Source organism: Rhipicephalus microplus, chromosome 5 (genome assembly GCF_043290135.1).
Source record: "Rhipicephalus microplus isolate Deutch F79 chromosome 5, USDA_Rmic, whole genome shotgun sequence".
NCBI classification, from domain to species: Eukaryota; Metazoa; Arthropoda; class Arachnida; order Ixodida; family Ixodidae; genus Rhipicephalus; species Rhipicephalus microplus.
Window position 1 is genome coordinate 104626832 of NC_134704.1, and position 22239 is coordinate 104649070.

The 22239-nt window shown below is 48.0% G+C and overlaps 1 protein-coding gene across 1 annotated transcript in view; it reads left to right on the forward strand.

Annotated features, from left to right (window-relative positions):
* LOC142817892 (uncharacterized) overlaps window positions 1-22239 on the forward strand; it is a 115323-nt gene that overhangs the window by 87416 nt on the left and 5668 nt on the right. Inside the window, exon 4 of the mRNA XM_075895838.1 lies at window positions 12843-12903. Within this exon, the coding sequence (XP_075751953.1) occupies window positions 12843-12903 (61 nt within the window). The remainder of the gene's footprint in view (window positions 1-12842; window positions 12904-22239) is intronic.

Genomic DNA, 22239 nt, shown 5'->3' on the forward strand with positions numbered 1-22239 from the left:
ATGAAGGATGCTGTTTGTGTATGGGCGATCACAAGCTGGACCGTGTAATTGATTTTTAGGGACCTGGATGTGTTTTTGACGGTCGTAATGTCATTCTAGTTAGCGACTTCAACTGCGTTCTAAATGCACGAACTGATGTGCAAGGTCCTGGCTGGGAACGGTGTGCTTGGAATTAACGCTAGCTGCGACGCCTTGTCCACCACTTTTCATTACTAGACGCGCACAATGTAGTGCATGTAAATATCTTTGTTTGGACATGGTGCCATGGACGATCCTGCAGCAGCCTCGACTGGGCTTATATGCCATTTGCGTTAGAGGCGTTCGTCTCCGAATAATGCGTTCTGTCCTTCTCACCTACTCCTGTGTACGTATCTGATTATCGGCCTATTGTCTTGAAGCTCGAAGTTCTATTTTACTTTCAGAAAATCCGTGGCGTCTTGATGTTCGCGTCCTGCGAGACGCGCGTTCAAGTTCAGATTTGTCACGCGAAATACATGTGTCGCTCAAGGCGTCTAGTCCTGAAGATTGGGATGCGCTCAAAACGCAGTGGTGCCTGCACTGCTCAGTAGAGGGGCTTTCACTTCGTCTGTACGTTTCTGAAGAGCTCGCTGATACTGCAATGAAGTTACTCATTGCTTTGCGCGTCGAAACGCCTTCTCCTCTTATGCGGGCTTCGCAGTGAACAGCGTGAACGCTTTCAGCGCTTCACTGCTGCTTTGGCCCTGGCAGCAGCAGCATGGTGCTGCAGACACAACCCATTGTGCACATTCTGAGGTGCTGCGCTACAAAATACATTCGTATTTTGGGCAACCACAGCCATCTGTCTCTATGGCAGCCCAAATACACATGCGGAGCCACTTCCTACGCGTTATCGATCTGTTTTCTTGGAACTGCTTGAAGAAATGTCATGTTCGGCCATGCAGACAAACTGTGATGAAACACTGCCAATGCTCAGAAGTTTGTCCCGTGTTCCTCAAGGAGCTACGGATTGCCTGCACATCCCTCCGTTGGCTGAAGACGTAAAGGTGGCACATAAATAATGAAACGTGGAATGGCCCTTGGGCCAGATGGTTTTCCTGTTGAGTTTTACTTGACATTTTGGAATTAGATTCGTTCTACCTTTACCGCGGTTATCCGGCGATGTTACGAGGACGGTGTCTTTCCATCTAGATTTCGAAATGGACACATTGTGCTTATATCAAAAGGTGACGATTCTTCTGTTAATCCCGAAGATTGGAAAGCTATCATGCTTCTCTACGTTGATCTAAGGTATTCACGATGGTAGTCGTTCAACGTTTGAGGGGTCTGTTGAACGCCCTGGTAGGTCATCACCAGACTTCAGTGCTGGGAAGAGAAATACATAGCTTGTCATTTACTACACGTGATATCACAGTCCATACTCTGTCGCGGTCTGCGCGTGGTATCCTTGTGTCTTTGAATTAAGAAAAAGCATTTGAACGCCTAGAGCAGACGTATATCTTTGATGTGGTCACAGTCTTTGGCTTTTTTCATTCGTTTGTGGAAATGATTAGAAATGACTACACTGGTCTCAAATGCACAATAGTTTTGAATGGCTGGCAAAGTTCTCCCTTTTCCCTACCACGTGGGGTTGGTCAGGGATGTCCATTGTCTCCTGTGTTCTTTGTCCTCAGCCTTGAGCCATGTTTGCGTGCTATAGACACGGATTCACGCGTCCGGGATTTTGCGCTTCCTGGTTGCAGTGTCGTGAAAGTCGCAGCTTTCGCTGACGACATAACCTTGCATCTTTCAGATGAAGATAGCCTTTCACGCAGCCTGCGTGTATTTTCTCAGTATGACGACATTTCAGGTGCAGGGTCGAACATCTCCAAATCTTGGTATTTCTTCATTGGCTCTCCAAACTCCGAGTTAGCACCGGTTTCGCTATTCAGCCGGCGGCGTCTCTTCGTATTTTAGGTATTTCATACAATCACTATGGCGTTTCCGAATCCGTTTGGATAAACGCTCCCAAAAAAGTAAGTCTAAAAATTCAGGGTGCATGAAATTTCGACTTTCCTCTTCTTAAGAGGATGCACCTTGCGCAGACTGTAGTTTGTGGTCGCTTTTGGCACCTTTCTCACATTGTGCAACCGTCTTTACGTACCGTGCGATCACTGCAGTCAGCTTTGTGTTACCTTTTATGATCAGGCGGCACTGAGTTGGTCTCTCTAGCGGCGCTTGGACAGCGGCGTCCTCAGGGAGGCTTTGCTTTCCCTTCAGTGTCCATGCGCTGTCGGCTACTGGCATGGCGCTTTCTTTTGCGCTTAGTGAAAGGGAGGAATGTCCCGCACGAACGCTTGCATAATACTTTCTGTGTACTAACCTTCGGCATTCGAAGTCTAATGTGCGCCTTAACCGGGGGCCAGAGTCAATAACACTTCCTGCATTTTATGAAACAACTTTTGCATTTTTTCATGTCCAGTCTACCTGTCCTGGCATAGATGTGTTGAATAACCACGTAGTTGAGACAACTGCTGCTTTGTTGCTTCTGTTGGTTTTCCCAGCCCACCGTGCTCGTTCTAGTCGGGTGTCTTGGAGCACGCCAACTGCTTCTTTTCTGCCTAGACACTTCCGGGACTTCACGTGGTGCCTAGCATAGGGTGTGCTTCCCACTCTCGACCACCTCGAAAGACGGAGAATGGTTCAGTCAGCAACTGCACGAACTGCTCTCTTCGGGAAAAAAAGCTGCATTTTTTGAGGCACTGTGTCGTTGCTCGTGTTTTTTTTTTTGAGAGCCGTACATAATGGATTTTGCTGCCCCAGAGTAAATCGCTTCGTTTCTTCTGGGCGTTGTTCGCGAGGCCGCTTCGTTATTCTTCTCATTGTTGCTGACTTTTTCTGCCTCTGGGGCAACCGCTGCGAGGTGGTTGCAGCGGGCCGCCGCCACCGCGCCCTCTTCCCGATCCTAGAGCGACTGTACTCGGAGCTGCTGTCTGTTTTTTCGGAGGAGGTCTTCTTCCTCGGTGAATAAGAATTCCTTCGGCACTGGTCCTGCCCTTTTGTATTGGTCTGTGATGGACGAGTAAAACTTGTCTTTCGGCCGGCCTGGTATTGGTAGGCTGATGTGTCGATGCACCGGCAGAAATGAAATGCCAACATGTAAATATGTTCTATTGAATGTTATTGACGTTTGTGACAATAAACTTTTCTAAACAGGTTTAGCTACGGTTGGGCTGCACTGCCATAAATATAGTGAACTAGTATCAGAGGCGGTGACTGGTGGAAGTAGACACAAAGCGCAGGCTATAAGAAAGTGCGTGAGTGCCAACTCTCGTGTAGTCCTTGGACTGACAGACAGAAAAACTTTATAATGGGAAGTGTGTTGGACCCCCCGGAATCCCTGGGCCACCACTTGGTCCCACACCACGCCTACATGGCCATGCCTCTCATCGTGATGAGAGCGGCTGCACTAGTCGCCGCAGCAAGCTGCAACGCCGTGTGCCCAGACGAGAGCAGGGCCTCCCAGTCCTCTCAGCTTGAGATGGCAGGCTGTCCCTGCGGAAGAGGATCAGCAAGGCAGCCTAATAGGACATGGGAAAGGGTGGCGTGAGGGTCGCCGCAGAGGGAACATTCCGGGTAAGTGCCACAGTAGTGGGACAGCAGCTGAGGGGAAGAAAGAGTGCGAATCTGGAGACGTCTCCAAAGGATTTGTTGGGAGTGCGTTAGAGAGGGGTTTGGGGGAGGGTAGATCTGACGGTTCAAACAGTGTAATTATTTGTGTGAGCTCTGCGAAAGTGTGCGGCCGCTCCTTGGAGAAGCCCGAATCGAGGCTGTCCTGAGCCCGGCAAATTGATCCTCGGGCCAATTTATCAGCAGCCTCATTTTCGTGGTTCCCTTAATGATCTAGCACTAACTAAAGCTCTACCATTCGCGGTAAATAGTGTGTGGGGGTGTTCAGCAACTGCCAGGCAGAGGGGTGTATCCTGCCCCTGGCATAGTTGTACAGAGCAGTTTTTGATTCAGTCAAGACGTGCTGTGCATCGGATTGTGCAAGGGCTAAAGCGATGGTGGTCTTCTCTGCCTCCTCAGTTGTAGAGCCTGAAGGAAGGCGGTGAATCAGGGTATGAGGTAGCGTAGAATCGTAGGCAACTGCCACAGTTGCTGTGCTGTACAAGCGGTGTCTACCCAAATGGCATCCTCAGCTTGTCCGTACTCTTGTGAAGGGCGTGTGCGTGAGCCACGCGGCGAGCGATGTGATGCTGAGGGTGGACATTGCGAGGCAATGGTTTGACTATTATAGAGGCATGGTTGTGCTATGGAATTACCAGGCAGGTTGGTTGATTAGCGGGTATGCTTTAGTGAATTGAGGTGAAAATATGGAGGCCAGTGGCGCTAACAGAAATTCCTAAATAGTCCTTGGAATGCCCGCTGCATGGCGCTACTTCTATATTGCCACACGCATGGAACGAGGTTGAGCCATGCCAATGCGAGTATGTACCATGGTGTGAAAAAGAAGAGAACTGTTTGGAAAGCTCGTGCTCTAAAGCTCGGTTTGGCTCGACCTCCAGTGTGGCTGCTCCTGTGAACAGACGTTGTGGTCTTTCTGTAATCGCGTGACATTTTCAGGCGGAGGTGCTGGGTAGTGTTGTATGCACTGCAATCAGTAGCATGGTCCCAAAACTAGTCGCAACTTGGAAGAACTAGCTGACCTACAGCGTAGCAGGCGACAACTAGGCCTACATCCTGAATTCGGACCACTTCCACAACTCGGCAGTACTATGGCTGGTGCGGGAACGCAAACCCAAAAGACATCGATGCTGCCTCCTTCCTGATTCTTTAATGTCCCGCGAACCCCGAAGCCATCCCACGGTGACCCTTACGAGGACGTCAACGACTGGCTTGACGTATACAACCGTTGCGGCAGCGTCAACGAGTGGAACGAGCAGCGAAAGCTTCGGTATGTCTACTTTTACCTCGAGGACTCTGTGCGCACTTGGTTCAAAAACCATGAAGCCACTATGACAACCTGGCCAGAGCTTTGCAACCAGTTGCGGAATACCTTCCGAAGCTCTGACCGAAAGGAGCAAGCGGAACGGCTCCTCGATTCCCGAATTCAGCGTCCGAACGAGAGTGTTGCCATGTTCGTTGAGGACATGTCGCGGCTGTTCAGGCGAGCTGACTCTTCAATGACGGAAGATAAGAAGGTGCGCCTCCTGATGCGGAAAGTTAAAGAGTAGCTGTTCGCTGGACTAGTGAGGAACCCTCCCAGCACTGTAGAGGATTTCCTCCGCGAAGTCACGGCAATGAAGAGAATGCTAAGGCAGCGTTCGTACCAGTATGAGCGACCTGGCAGTCTTGCGTCAGTGTCATCGGCCCTGCCAACACCTGACGTCATGACTATAAGAGACCTGACGGAGCTCGTGCGCAGTATTGTGTGCGAGGAGCAGCAAAAGCTGCACGCGGTGTCTTCTGAGCCCCATGTTGCTGCTCTAACAGATGTCGCTCGCGAAGATGTTCGGCAGGTGGTGCACCCCATGACGACCCTGCGTTCATCCGAGGTCCAACCCATGACGGCCCCGCGTGCAGCCGAAGCCCCGCTATCAACGTACGCGGAAGCAATACGTACTCCTGCACCGGCTGTTGGCTATCCGTCCCGTCCGTGCACCCTGCAGACGGCGCGGTCATTCTACTCAGGACCACCGCAATACGGCAACCCACCCCTTACACGGGAATCTAGTGTAAGGCGTGCTCCCGACAACAGGCCTCTCTGTTGTCGGGACAGACCTACCGTCAGTGCACAAACAGGCACACGGGTCTTCCTGGCTTTTGTGCGAATGCTCGTCAACCCAGACCTGGTGAGCGGCCCCGTGCTATCGCCGAATACTTGGCAAGCCAGCATTCCTCAACCCTTTCGCGTCGCCAATCCCGCTCACCATCTCTACGGCATTCCACGTCACCTGGCCAACAATCGATCTTTGCGTACGTCCTTGCAGTAAGATCGCCTAGATCTACGACCTCGCGCCGAGGAAACTAAGAACAGCGACCTCTGAAGGTGAAGTCGCTGTTGATTGACCGTTACAAGACCCCCCCCCCACCCCAAACTGCCGGCCGACATCCGACCAATTCCTTTCACCGACGTGTGCTATCGACGACAAGCGTGTCTGTGCTCGCATCTCTGTCCTTGTTGACAACCACCCGTTAAACGCTGTGGTAGATAAGGGTGCCGATTATTCCGTTTTAAGCGCCGACCTCGCTGCACAGCTAATAAAGGTAATGACACCTTGGGGACATGGACATGGAACCGACCTCCGGACTTCGGGAGGCCATCCATTAACACCACTGGGAATATGCACTGGCCTGCTCCGATTTCGTGAGTCGACAAACATTGCTTCCTTCATAGTATTGCGCGAATGCTCCCAAAACCTAATTCTCGGGATGTATTTTCTCTGCGAGCATGGAGCCGTTATTAACCTTCGAGACCTGCTCATAACGTTCTCTAATGACCATACAGCCAAACAAAAGGATGCAGTTGCGCAGGCCACAACACTTCGAAATGCTGACGACACCATCACACTTCCGCTGCGAGCCAGTATGTTGGTAATTGTGGAGAGCGACTGTGACATCAAGAATAGTGGAATCACGGAAACTAACCTCTCGGTGCTCTTGGCTCTGCAGATTTGTGCCACGCGCGCTATCGTCCAACTGAAACGTCGGAGGACTCAGCTTCGGATGACGAATTCCGGCGCCCCGTACCAACACTTGGCAAAGCGAACAGCGATCGCGATCTTTCAAGCCATTGACGACGAAGAGTGTTCCATTGTCGCTCCGGTTGCCACTGCTGCCGAGGGTGATACTGCATTAGCCAGTATGTTGACGTGAATTGCCAGCTATCCTCTGTGCAGCAGAAGCAGGCACGCATGAGTTTACGTACGTATACTGACTGCTTTGCGTCCACTTCCTGAATCAAGTAGGCCCCAACCGTGAAGAACCGCATTAATACGCACCCTACCGAACGGCCTATACAACAGCACGCCTACGGCGTGTCGCAAAAAGAACAAGAGGGAATACGCTTTCAGGTGAAACAGATGCTCGACGAAGACGTCATTCATCCCTCGAACAGTCCATGGGCGTCACCCGTCCTACTTTTTAAAAAGAAAGACGGCACTCTTCGATTTTGCGTCGATTACTGGAAGCTCAACAAAGTGACGAAGAGAGACGTCTACCTTCTCCCACGCATAGATGACTCACTGGATCGACTTCAACATGCCCGATATTTTTCATCAATGGATTTACGCAGCGGCTACTGGCATATCGAGGTCGATGAACACGACAGGGGAAAAAACAACATTCATAACTCCCGATGGCCTCTATGAATTCAAAGTGTTACCGTTTGGATTGTGCTCTGCACCGGCAACGTTCCAAAAAATGACGGACGCCGTTCTGTCCGGTCTAAAGTGGGAATCCTGCATCATCTATTTACACGACGTCTTTGTTTTTTTTTTGAGCAACATTTACAACGACTTCAGTCTGTCTTCGTCGCTATTCGATCCGCAGGCCTATCGCTAAAACCGGAGAAGTGTCATTTCGGCTACGAGGAACTAAAGTTCCTCGGCCACCTTGTCAGTCACGATGGCATTCAACCCGACCCAGAAAAGACCATGGCCGTTGCTGCATTTCCTGCACCTTCGAACAAACGGGATTTGCGCCGATTTTTGGGTCTCTGCGCCTACTACAGGGGCTTTTTTCAGAGCTTTGCTAACATCGCTAAACCCCTTACCCGCTTAACGAAGGAGGATACTCCTTTCGTGTGGGGTCCGGAGCAGAGAGCCGCTTTTTCCACGCTTCAACAGCGCCTTTAGAGTGAACCTTTCCTAGACAACTTCGATGAAGATGCCACCACCGAACTTCACACTGACGCAAGAAACATCGGCCTTGGTGCAGTGCTCGTCCAGTGACAAGACAGCGCTGAACATCCCATAGCTTATGCTAGTCACATTCTGTCATCTGCGGAAACTGACTACTCGACCAAGGAGAAAGAATGCCTTGAAGCAAGACTGAAAGTAGGACTAGTTGGTAATACATTATGGGCAGAAACAGCGCACTAACTCACGGGACGAAGAGAAGAGACACAAACAAGCGCTGACTCCCAACTGAAGAATTTATTGAAATATACAAGTTATCTGAACACATAAGATAAAAACGCACAGAACATGCGCAGAGGGCTGGCGAAGGACCGTGTCGACGTCGTTAACAATTTTGTGCTACCGGTAACTGCGCAGGTGCGGCATATTCCATTCAAACAAACATGATACCGATTAAATTTTTTTCTTTTTCATGTAAAGTTATTGATCTCTTACTGACACAGGACTCCCCTTCTTTTTTGATAAAGAAAGCTTCCACTAGTTCTCTTGTGATCTGATCGGTATGTTTGAGGAGCACTGTCGTTTCATTGAACAAGGGCCTGCATCCACACGTGTGGCAGTGTGAAGGTGAACTCGCGTACCTGCTGGTTTTGAAGGTTCTGGAGTGTTCTTTTAATCGTGCATAGAGACAACGCCCTTTTTGCCCAATATAAACCCTTCCGCATGTTAAGGGAATTCTGCACAAAATTGTTAACGACGTCGACACAATCCTTCGCCGGCCTTCTGCTCATGTTCTGTGCGTTTTTATCTTATAAAATCAGATAACTTGTATATTTCAATAAATTCTTCAGTTGAGAGTCAGCGCTTGTTTGTGTCTCCTCTCTTGGTCCCGTGAGTTCGTGCGCTGTTTCTGCCCATAAGGAATGCCTTGCTGTTATTTAAGCGATAACAAAGTTCCGACCGTATATGTATGGCCGTCCATTTATAGTAGGTACGAACCATTATGTCCATTATAGGTTGGCCAATCTCAAGGACCCTTCAGGATGCCTCGCGAGGGGGAGCTTACGCCTTCAAGAATTTGAAGTTACAGTCGTCTACAAGTCGGGCCGCAGGCACACTGATGCTGATTGCCTTTCGCGTGCTCTCCTCGCGACGACATCAAGCGACGTTGACACCTATGGCCATTTTCTTATTGCAGTCAGTAAATCTGACTTTGACCAACAACAGTGGAATGATTCAGAGATCTGCCAACTTATCAAATACCTTCAAGGTCACAGCTCGAGTCCATCATCGGCATTCACATGTTGTCACGGGTCCCATTAGTTAGGGAGGCGATCGCCGGGCTAATTCCAAGGGCCGATGTATCGGCCCCGTGAACCGCACCACGAAAGCGTGGACAATTTAGAAGTGGTCCTATTTGGCGCGCCAGCGGACGCCGGCTGTGGCCCAAAGAACAAGTCAGAGCTGAGAGTTGATAAACAAAACAAAAATATATTCTCAGCTATGGCAAATCAAAACGATACACAAGTATGCACACTCGACAATAGTTGAATACAGTATGTCACCAATCAACCATGTACTACACAGTACAATCAGCCACACTCGAAAGAACGGACACAGACAACAATACGCACTACAATGCAGTCGCATGCATCGACCAACCAAGACACTTAAAGACTAAAGAGTTAGAAAACTTATTCAGTCCAACGTTCTTGAAACAAAAGTCTGAATGATACTCTTCCGAGAATCACTCACTCAAAGTCCAGCGTTGTTGTAGTTCCGCTGCCCCCGAAGTTTCTCTTCCAGGAAACCTCGCGTCTTCAATTGGCCGCTCTCCAGGCTCCAACCTTCTTCGCCGGAAACACGTCGGCTTCACACACGCAGCTGTTGCCACGCGTCTTCGCTCGATAGCGGTAGACACACACTCTTGCCTCTAGCTCGAGTCCTCACCCTCAGGTGGAAATCCTCTTCTTCTCCTCTTTTGTCACGGAAGACAAAAGGCTTCGCTCACAAGGCGGAACACCCTACGCACTCTGGCGCATACTTTCTTCTTCTCCTGTTTTGTCACTAAGTACAAAACATTCACCGACAAACGCGGCGGAATACCCCACGCACACTGGCGATAACTTCCTTGTTCTGCTGCTTTGTCACTGAGGACAAAACCTTCGCCAACGATATGGCGGAATACCCTACGCACACTGGCGCTAACTTCCTTCTTCTCCTGATCTCCCATCTCTGCTGCTCAGTTAAATACCTTCCGCGCGAGATTCCGGAAAATTCTCATCATTTCGTCGGCGCGATACGCAGCGAAGGGTGGGGAAAGGGCGAGATGGTACGAGGGCCGTCCGCGAAAGATGACGCAACCCTGCATCACCGCGCCCCTTTCCATCGAGAACTTTCCAGAGCTTGCTCGGCTGCCGATGCGAGGAGGTTCGTCGGTGAAACTACGCTTACGAGGGGAGAGGGACGCCGCACCCAGGGAGTCTTTCGATGCTTGTTTTCTTCTTTATCGTTGTCTTCGAGGCATCTCTATGGTGCTTCGTCGCGAGAATTTGGCGACGCGCCCTTTTTTCAGCGCTCGTTTTGTGACACACGTTCAGGGTCATTTTGTCTCCACAACAACATCGTCTACAAAAAGAACTTCGAACCTTCTGCGACTGAATACCCCCTCGCCGTTCCGCCAGGGCTACGTGCTGATATTTTATCTGCCTGCCACGACGAGCCTTCCTCCGGCCACCTAAGATTCGCACGTACCCTTGCCCGGATTCGGACTCGCTACTAATGGTCAAAGCTCACCCAGGATGTCAAGCATTACGTTAAAATGTGTAATCATTGTCAGCGCCCCAAAGCCCCATCTGTGCGCCCTGCTGGTTTATTGCAGCCTGTTGCACCCCCGTCACAACCGTTTGAACGAATCGGCATGGATTTGCTTGGGCCCTTTCTGAAGTCACATGATGGCATCCGCTGGATCGTAGTCGCTACTGACTATTTAACAAGGTACTGCGAAACGAAAGCTCTACAACAATGTACCGCTAATGAGATTGCGTGTTTTTTCATCAAGAACATTGTACGCAGCCATGGAGCACCAACAGTTCTTATCACTGACCGTGGAACAGCCTTTACAGCCCAATTGATGCAAGACGTCATGAGACATAGTGGAACATCTCATTACTAAACGACCGCTTACCATCCAAAAACCAATGATCTGACGGAGAGAATAAACAAGACGCTCGCTGCCATGCTATCTATGTACGTTGGCCGCGATCACAAAAACTGGGATGAGCTTTTGCCACACGTAACGGTCGCTTACAACACTGCGGTTCAAGAGACTACGGGTTTCACTCCTTTCCGGTTGCTTCACGGCCGAAAAGCTATTACGATGCTGGATGCCTTGCTTTTGCCTGACATGACCGAAATTCTTACTGATGCGAACGACTTTATCCGGCTCGCCGACGCGACTGGCTAGCTTGCACTCGAGCGGATCCAAAAACAACAACGCATCGACTCGCAGAGGTACAACTCCCTTCATCGTCATGTATTTACCAACCCGGTGTTCTTGTGTGGCTGTGGATCCTCATTCGCCAAAGGTGCCGCTCGGAAAAGTTACTTCACCGCTACTTCGGTCCTTATAGAGCACTACGGCGCCTCACAGATGTCAACTGCAAAATCCTGCCTGAAGACCCAGCTCGGCGATCTTGATGTTCCCAGCAGGCAAACATTGTTCATGTGTCACAGATAAAGCCACACTACCCCCAAGCCACCTGACACTACCTCATTATGCGTCTTTGTGCGTGCACGCGATTACTTTAACTTTTATTCGGCATTAGTCATCAGGGTGGTACTTTTTTCGAAGGGGATAATGCAGCACGCATAGAACGAGGTTGAGCCATGCCAATGCGAGTATGTGCCATGGTGTGAAAAAGAAGTCTGTTTGCGGTGCTTGTGCTCTAACGTTCGGTTCGGCTCGATGTCCAGTGTTGCTGCTCCTAGTGAAAAGACGTTGTGGTCTTTCTGTAATCGCGTGACAATATGCTGAATATATGATGAAAAGATGCAAGAGGGGGGTACTTGGAATGTTCACTAGATGAATGGACGGACAGACAGATGCACGGACGGATGAATGGATGCATGAACAGATGGACGCAAGATGAACACACGCACGGACACACGGATGGATGCACAGACGGATGGAAGCATGGACGAATGCACGGAAGGATGAACTGTTGCACAGACGGACATACGGGTATACGGAAGCAAGAACAAATGAACGGACTGACGCTTCACCCCACTCAACACTATGCACTCCGCGGATATGCTGTGACTAATATTTGAGTGACTAAGAATTAAGTGTGGAACAGTTTATGTGCCCTGACCGTCGTATCATACCTTGTGTCACAACCTGGTCTACTACTCGGTTCAAAACATCTGGTAGCATAGCGAGGGAACGACCACGACAAGTGCTACTCTCATCGTTTTCTTGTCTACTGTGGACTTTTGAAGCTTTAGTTTCAACATCATAAAATAAAAGCTATCCTGCTCCCGCACTTTGCTCGAAAAAGAAGGGCAATTTAGGTAAGGGTGAGAGGTGGTACTTGAACACAAAGAAAAGTCAGAGGAGGCGGGCAAAAAATAAAGCATAGGACTGAGTTTGTGTGGTAACGAAAGTGTGTGAAGGGAAACTAAGGGTGGGAAAGAGAGATGAGAGTGTGGTGGAAAAGAAAAGTTGCGTGCGAAAGTAAAACATAGAATTGCCATAGAACGCCTAATTTAGCAAAGGAGAAGCAAAAGGCAATAAGGGCGAGGAAGACAGATGGGAAAGTGAGAAAATGGGAAGATAAAGATGCGGGTGGGAGGAGTATAGAGCGGGCTACTGCTACCCAAATTAGGATTTAATTTCGCACCATAGAGTACGAAGAGTCGGCACATTTTTAAAGGCTGAAGAAAAAGGAATACCTGTTCTGCAGTTACTGCAACTTTCACGTTTAGTGTAACCTAAATGAAATTTTTGCACATTCTTTACAGAGAAGCAAGGAAGAAATCTGGCTTGGGACCTATACATTTTGCGGAGATTTGCCCTGGTGTTGTAAGTTAAATATTATTATTTTCCTTGAGTCCTGTTCAATTATGGTATGTTGCGGAATAAAACCAACCCCAATACATATCTTTTATAGAGTACGAGAACGTGTTTGAGTCAGTCGAGACATCAGCAATAATTTAGGTGCTATGAACTCAGGGCATCAGCGAACCCTACATAAACATACCGTAAGAAATATAAAGTAAATCCACAGCCCCCACATTTTTACATCAAGAAATCGGCAGAATACAAATAACGAAGGCTACATGGCGGATACAATCTCTTTAGTGCTGTTCACGATGTTTTTACAGCAGGCTTTCAGGGACCTCGATTGGGGTGAATTAGGGCTAAGAGTTAATTATTGATTGATTCGTGGGGTTTAACGTCCCAAAACCACCATATGATTATGACAGACGCCGTAGTGGAGGGCTCCGGAAATTTCGACCACCTGGGGTTCTTTAACGTGCACCGAAATGTGAGCACACGGGCCCACGAATTTCCGCCTCCATTACAAATGCAGCCGCCACAGCCGGGATTTGATCCCGCTGCCTGCGGGTCAGCAGCCAAGTACTTTAGCCACTAGACCACCGTGGCGGGGCGGGCTAAGAGTCAAGGGAGGGTATCTTATTAACCTACGTTTTGCTGATGGCAATGCTTTTACGAGTGATTACGGGGCAAAATACCGCTCTATAGTACTGAACAGGACACAGAAAGCAGAAGAGTAGGTCTGAAAATCATTATGCACATAAATAAAGTAATGTGCAACAGTCTAGGCTGAAAACAGCACTTCGCGATAGGTAGAGAGACGCTGAAGTAATAAAGAAATACGTCTACGTAAGATAGGCGGTAACCGTGTAGCCGAACCATGAGCGAGAAATAACTAGAAGAATAAGTATTTGGCGTACCACTTTCAGCAAGCATTCTCAAATCATAAATGACAATCTGCTACTAACCCCCAAGAGGAAAGTATGGCATAGCTAATTTTTGCTGATATTTGACTGCGGAGAAACATGGATACTTACATAGTGGGTTCAGCCTCGATTGAGGACGACGAAGCGACCGATAGAAGAAAAAATTATAAGTGTATCCTTAAGAGACAAAGGAGCTGAGTTAGTCAGGGAACAAACCGGGGTTAAGGATATCATAGCTGAAAACAAGAAAAAGGTGTAAATGGGCCGGGCACGTGGCACGAAGGTAGGAAAAGTGCTGCTCACTAAAAGTAACTGTCTGGATTCCTAGAGAAGGTATACGTGCGAAAGGGAGAAAGAAAGCTGGGTTGACCTATGAGATTTAAAAGTTCGCATGTATAACGTAGCAGCAGAAAGCACAACATCGAGATGATTGGCGGATCATGGGAGAGGCCTTTGTCTCGAAGTGGGAGTGGTCAGGCTGATCATGATGACGATTATTGCAAAATATCTGTTCAACGCACTCCTAAGAAATTTTCTCAATAGTTTCTAACATAACTTTTATGCTCCCTGTTGGAGTCATAACGTTGAATTCGTCGTACCATGTCCTTAGTTGTGCATAAGTTTGTTGCATGGGACAGTGTGAGAAGATATGAATCAAGAACTGCCAAGTGTAAAAACTTCAAGGAGAAGCTACAAGAGCTAGGTAAAACAAATGTTAGAACGACTTTTCGAGGCAGTAGCAAAGACGTTGCACCGTTAGCAATCAGGTTTTCATGTTCACTTTTTCTTTGCTTGCTTTCGCTCCTTCTTCTCATACACTATACTAAAATACATAACGGCATTGATACTGTGAAGCACATGCTGCACCCCTCGATGTGCACACTTGTGTGCTTCCTTGCACACGTTTTAATATTTTAGCCTAAATTCACACCGGAAATATAAGGCATAGCTTGTGGCGACAAGTGAGCGTAAAACAAACACGCCAGGCACCCTGGAAGGCGCTACTCTGTTTTCAACTTTGTAAGTGTCCTGTGGTTAATCTTGCTCAAAGGTGCTTAAATACATGCAAAAATGCCCACTGACCTGTAAACTAATAAATCAGAACAATTTCTTCGCGAACTGCTGAAGCCTTGGGGACTTCTATCTATCTATCTATCTATCTATCTATCTATCTATCTATCTATCTATCTATCTATCTATCTATCTATCTATCCATCTATCTATCTATATGTCTGTCTGTCTGTCTGTCTGTGTGTCTGTCTGTCTGTCTGTCTGTCCCTCCACTTATTCTCCCATCCGTTCTTTCGCCCGTCTGTTCATTGGTGGTTGCGTTCATTCGTCCATCCGTTCATGCTTCCGTCCGTTCGTCCATATGTGCTTGCGTCCGTTCACCCGCTCGTGCTTCAGTCCATCCATTTGTCCATGCTGCCATCGATTCATCTGTCCATCTGTCCGTCCGTGCTTTCATCCGTCTGTCCATTCATGCTTCTGTACATCCGTTCCTGCTTCCATCTGTCTGTCTTTCCAAGCTTCCGTTCGTCAGTCCGTTCCTCCAAGCTTCCATGCGTCTGTCCATCCATGCTTCCGTCAGTCTGTCCCTCCGCACGTGCGCCCTTCCGTGCTTCCGGCCATTCGTGCTTGCTTCCGTCGATGTGTCTGTCCGTGCGTCCGTTCTTCCGTCCATCAGTGATTTCGTCCGTATGTTTATCTATACTCTTATCCATCTGTAGGTATAAATGTCAATCTGTCCATGCTTACGTCGGAGCCTGTCAGTCTGCCTGTCCGTTCTTTTGTCCAACTGTGTCTTCCTGTGTGTCCGTCCGTCCGCTTGTTATCTGTGTCTGTCTGCCTGCCTGTCTGGCCATCGGTCCATCCATCAGTTTGTCTGTCTGTCCGTCTGCCTGCTGTGTCAGTCTGTCAGGCTTGTCGCCTATTATACAACATCGTGAACTATACGAAAATCGTTAACGTGATTTGGTGATAGTATTTCCAAGAGTATATACACACAACGCCATCTATTGATCTATTCATTTATTATTTGTGGCTGCATACAACTACCACTACTGCAGAGGAGTGAATGAACGACTGCCTCAGAGCTTCGCCCATTAAAAAAACTGGCGTATTCGAAGTACAATGGTAATAGATGATTTCCGAAGAAGAAATAGGAAAGATTGATATGCCTCTTTAAAATCCGCACAAAGTTCGAAGGTGTACGTAGATTATGACGTACATAACTTCCATGTCATGGCTATCATGTTGGCACCTGGCATTTGTGTTCATCGTTCATTCACGTCAAGTTATAGCGAATTTCGTATAAGTGAAGTTAGTGAAATGGCCGCGAGAACGCGATGAGTGAGATTTACAGTCGTGTTTTACGTGACACACATGCCATGATTATCATGTCTCGACGTGTCATTCACTTTCGTTGTCTATAATGTCACGTGATACCATAATTGATATATGTGAAGCTAATGAAATGGCCGTGAGCGCTGTATAATCATAGCATGTCGTAATCCTATACATGACATGCATGTCTTAATATTGTGTTTCTACCGGTCACATACCTTCTTTAATCATTCACGTCGCGTAATACCACTTCTGCTAGACGTGGAGCTAGGGAAACGACCGCGAGCCCAAAGTGAGCATAGCATGCCGTGATGTTTTACATGACAGGCATGTCGTTATTATCTTGTTTGAACTACTCATATGCGTTCCCCATGAATTCACGTCCCGTAATATCAATTTTGATATATGTGATGCTAGAGAAGCACCCGCGAGCGCGCTATGAGCACCGTATGTAGTCTTGTTTTACTTAACACATGCGTCATTTTTATGATGTTTGTACCAGTCGTATATCTTCCTCATCCATTCACGTCCCGTATACGAAAGTTTGTATATGTGAAGCTAGTAAGAAAGCCGCGAGCGCAGTGTCAGCGTAGCATGTAGTTATGTTTTACATGACACGCATATCATGATTATCATGTTTGGACGTATCGTTTACCTTTGCCGTCATTTCACGCCACGTGATACAAAATTAGGTATATGTCGAGCTAGCGAAACAGCTGCGAGCGCGCTATGAGCGTGGCTTGTAGTCATGTGTTAACGCGATAGCGCTAGAGAGCTCCTGTCGCTGAAATTCCGCCATCGGTATCGGCGCCGTTGGTGGTTGTGAGCGAAAAAATGGCAGCATATCCATGGAGTGAATGATGGAGAGTGAGGGGAAGCATTCGTCCGTCCATTCATTCTTGCGTTCGTCTGTCCATGCGTCTGTCTGTGTGACCGTCCATACGTTCATCCGCCCGTCCGTGTGTGCGTCTGTTCGTGCGTCCATCCCTGCATTCGTCCATGCATCCGCCCCTGCGTCCGTTCATCCGTCCACACCGCAGGGGCGCCTGCGCAAGTAGGCGTTTGGTGTGTAGCGACGCCACGGACCCGAGCTAACGGGGGGGTTTTGGCTCCCTCCCACGCCTAGCCGTGCGTGGCTTTGCCGTGTCCGGGGAAAAGGGAATCCGGGGGGTTGAGCCGAGGCCGGGTGATAGTACCTTTAAGGCCCCCCGGCGGAGGCAACAGACCCCTTTGGCCCCGGCTTCACGTAGACGGCACCCCTGGGCTGACCCACCCAGGGGAAATCGGCAGTCGCCTTTACCTATCTCTCTCTCTCTACATCTTCGTCTTTATCTCTCACTATTTATCTGTCATGTCTTCTACTCTCTTCTGTCTACTTCCAAACTTCCTGGCGCCTAGGGTTAACCCTGTGCAAATAGCCTACCTTGGTCTAGGTGCATTGGGTTATAGTAGTGTTGTACGGCTAGCATCTGCAGGTTTTAGCATCCGCAAACTTGTAGCGTCCCCTCGTTGGGTTCCGTGGTGGGTGGCCGCCAACGCTTCTGAAGAAAATTAAACTGGCATGCATAGAGCGTTTCCCTTATTAAGTGATCGTACCACCTTAAAGCGCGTGCGCACCGAAGACTTAGGATTTTTCAACCGATCAAGTGAGAACTTCCCCCATTTTCATGTTATACATAGTGAGATAAGCAGCAAGCAAGCCAGAACTGTATCCCCCTTGGTAGTAGCCACATGTCTCACAGAAACTCTTGGAGCCGGGTACAAAGTTACCAAAATGGCCAGCGGAGACCTACTTTTTGAGGTTCGAGAAAAAGAACAGTTTGAAAAGCTACAGAATCTTTCAACTTTTGGTGACACTCCCATCACTGTAACGCCACACAGATCTATAAACACAAACGTGGAGTAGTATCTGATGCTGATTTGCTCGGCTTGACTGAAGAGGAACCTGGAGGGGCGGAAGAGTCAGAATGTGACGAATATACAAAGGATTATCATTAGAAGAGACAACAAGGTAACACCAACAAAACACCTAATACTCACGTTCGCTTCCAGTAATCTGCCAGAAAGTATTCAAAGAGGGTACACAAAGACGTCGATCAGACCATACATACCTAACCCATGTCGTTGTTTTAAATGCCAGAAGTATGGCCACGGCTCACAAAGCTGTCGTGGTCACCAAACTTGTGCACAATGTGGAGTGTCAGGCCACAATTCTGACAATGGCGAGGAACCATAAAACTGTGTGAACTGTGGCGGAAATCATGCCACATACTCACGGTCTTGCTCATTTTGGAAAAAAGAAAAAGAAATAATCACATTGAACATTAAAGAAAATATTACATTCAAGGAGGCAAGATGAGTGTCGCCATATTATGGCGCTACATATGCTGATGCGGCGCGTCAGGGGGCAACGCCACGCTAGCCCTCGCCACTCCTTCGGCCAGCGCAGAGCGAGCCGTCGGCTGTGGTGCCTGCTCCCAAGGCGGCATTAGTTCAGTCTACTCCGCCTCCTAGCGAATTGAGGCCGGAGACTCCAGGGTCCTCTGGTCTCAAGGCCTCCCCTCACCAGGCGAGGCCTAAAATCCAAACCACCAGCTCGCATGTGTGGGCACCTAGTGTCTCTGAGGAGGCAATGGACACAACGGTACCCTTGGTACCAAAACTGCGGCGCGGCTCCTTGGAGCGCGCCAAGAAAAATAAAAAACCAATAACGGGGCCGGACGATCGCCCTGCCACCTGAATTAACGAGCTCACTCCAACACAGGATACTCTTTGTACGCACAGCAGCATCTCTCTTGTTTAAATATGCAGACAGGAATATTACAGTGGAACATCCAAGGCCTTCTTCAAAACCTCGATGACTTACAAGAGCTCCTCCATGGACACAATCTAATAGTGTTGTGTGTACAAGAGACACACTTAAAACGAACAAACACAAACTTTTTACGTAACTACGTAATCTTCCAAAAGAATAGAGATGATGCCATGCCACCATCCGGTGGTGTAGAGGTTATAGTAAGTCAAGGTATAGCATGCACACAGTTACCCCTTCAAACTTCCCTCAAAACGGTGGCTGTCCGAGCAGTTATTCTAAACAAACTTGTCACTGTCTGCTCTTTGTACATATCCCCGCACCACCGTCTTGAAAAACATCTATTCCAGTCTTTAATAGACGAACTACCTGATCAGGTGCTTGCCTGTTGAATAGGAAAGAGGCAACATACTATAACCTTGCTAACAAAACTTACTCTTCCATAGACCTCAGTATCGCATCTCCTTCACTTGTACCATTACTTCAGTGGAAAGTGATAAATAATCTATATGGAAGTGACCATTTTCCTTTAGTTTTGAGTACACCTACAACATATGAATGTCCTGCACATGTTCCCAAATGGCTAGTAAACAAAGCCGACTGGGAACAATTTCAAACGATTACTCACTTAAGTTGGACTGACATATGCGGATTAGGCATAGGTGAAGCTGTGCAGTACTTCACGGCTTCTCTTACTGACGCAGCAGCCAAGTGCATTCCACAAACATCTGGACTGCCCGGCAAACGACACGTCCTGTGGTGGAACACTGAGTGTCAGAATACGCGAAAGAAGCAGAACAGGGCATGGAGGCTGCTGCGGAACTCGCCGACAGCGGAAAACCTTGAGAGCTTTAAGAAAATAAAATCTCGAGGCAGGAGAACACGTCGGCAGGCCAGAAGAGAAAGCTGGCACAAGTTTTTATCAGGGATAAATTCATATACACAAGAGGCCAAAGTCTGGAACATTGTTCGTAGGGTAGCAGGAAGAAAAGTACATTCACTCCCACTCGTAAACACTCAGAGTGATACCTTGGAAGATCAGGCAAATTCCTCGGTGCACACTTTGAACGGGTATCCAGCTCGTCCCACTATACTGACGCTTTCCAAAAATACAGAACAAGAATAGAAAAGCAGAAACTCGAACACAAATCCACTAGATACGAGGCATATAACTAAGCTTTCAGTCTAGCTGAGCTCCGAACATCTCTAAACTGCTGCAGTACTTCTGCCCCAGGTTCTGACCGTGTGGTGTATGAAATGTTAGAAAACCTACCAGCCGAAACACGAAAAACCTTACTTTGTTTGTACAATGCTATCTGGTTTTCTGGCACTATCCCTACCTCCTGGAAAGAGGCTATTATTATTCCCAATTTGAAAGAGGGCACGGGCCTTCTTTAGCTTCAAGTTATAGGCCTATTGCACTTACAAGCTGCTTATGCAAAGTCTTCGAAAAAATGATAAACTGCCGACTTGTACATATCCTTGAAACAAACAATTTGCTCGACCCATTTCAGTGCGAGTTTCAAGAAAGTAGATCCACCAAAGACCACCTTGTTCGTATCGAGGCACAGATCAGAGACGCCTTCGCCCATAAACAATATTTTCTCTCTGTGTTCCTCGATATTGAAAAGACTTATGATACAACATGGCGTTTTGGAATTTTAAGAGACCTGTCCCACCTTGGTGTGCGCGGAAGAATGTTTCACATAATCGAAAGTTACCTGTCAAACCAGACATTCCGAGTCCGTGTGGGCAGTGTTCTCTCCCAAACATTTGTCCAGGAAACAGGCGTGCCACAAGGTGGTGTACTTAGTTGCACACTTTTTATTACCAAAATGAATTCCTTGCGCTTGTCCAACCCCCGAAATATGTTCTATTGTACATATGTCGACGACGTTCAGCTTGGCTTAAAGTCATGCAGCTTGGCATTGTGTGAGTGGCAGGTTCAGCTTGGTTTAAACAAGGCTTCCAAATGGGCAGATGAAAATGTATTTCGACTTAACCCACAAAAAAGCACGTGTGTCTTGTTCTCTCGAAAGAGAGGCATGCACTCGGAACCTGACATTCGACTGAACGGACAACGTCTGTGTGTCAAAGCCGAGCATAAATTCTTAGGCTTATTCTTGGATAACAAGTTGACCTTCGTACCGCACATCAAGTATTTAAAAGCAAAATGTTTAAAAGCCATGAATGTTATAAACGTGTTGTCACGTACTACTTGGGGTAGTGATAGGCAATGCCTCATGAATCTGTATAGAAGCCTCATTCGCACCCGCTTAGATTATGGGGCCGTTGTTTCTCGGTCTGCAACTCAAAGTGCTTTGAAGATGCTGGACTCTGTGCACCATTTGGGCATCCGCCTTTCTACGGGTGCTTTTCGCACCAGCCCTGTAGAAAGCCTTACGTTGAGTCAAATGAATAGTCGCTTCATCTACAGAGAACTTACATGTCCTTCGTATATTTTCTTAAGGTGAAAGCAGACAAGAAGCACCCCTCATACTCTACTAATAATGATCTGTCGAGCTCCGTTCTGTTTCAAAACAGGCCTTCGATGAGGCAGCCCGTCTCAGTTCGCCTGAAGGGCCTAGCTGAAGAAACTGGAGTGTCACTTGAAGACAGTTTAATGGCTCCTGTAGCATACCCGCCACCGTGGCAGTGGCAGACTATAGACTGCGATGTGTCTTTCCTAGGAGTTACAAAACATGCACCTGTTGCCCATATCCGAACATACTTCCTGGAACTTCAACACAAATACCCACGTCCCAAGTTCTTTACAGATGCCTCTAAGTCCAACTCCTCTGTGTCCTACGCTGCTGTCGGCCCATCCTTTTCGGATGCTGGCCCTCTACATCCAGGCGCAAGTATCTTCACAGCGGAAGCTTATGCGTTACTTGTGGCAGATAAACACATCAAACAATTACAAATACAAAAAGCAGTAATTTATACAGACTCCCTCAGTGTGGTAACGGCTCTGCACAGTCTTAAAAAACAAAAAAACCCGGTCCTTGTCTCACTTTACTCCATTTTGTGCACACTCTACACACTCAAACAACATGTTGTAGTGTTCTGGGTGACAGGGCACCGTGAGATACAAGGCAATGCGAGGGCGGATCAGCTCGCTGCATCCGTCCACACAAGCACCGCCCCTACACCCATATTAATCCCGGCTCTTGATCTTAAACCATCTCTCGAACGAAACTTAGGGACTTCTGGCAGAGCAAGTGGGATACACTCACACAAAACAAACTACATATTATTAAGCCACACCTTGGCTGC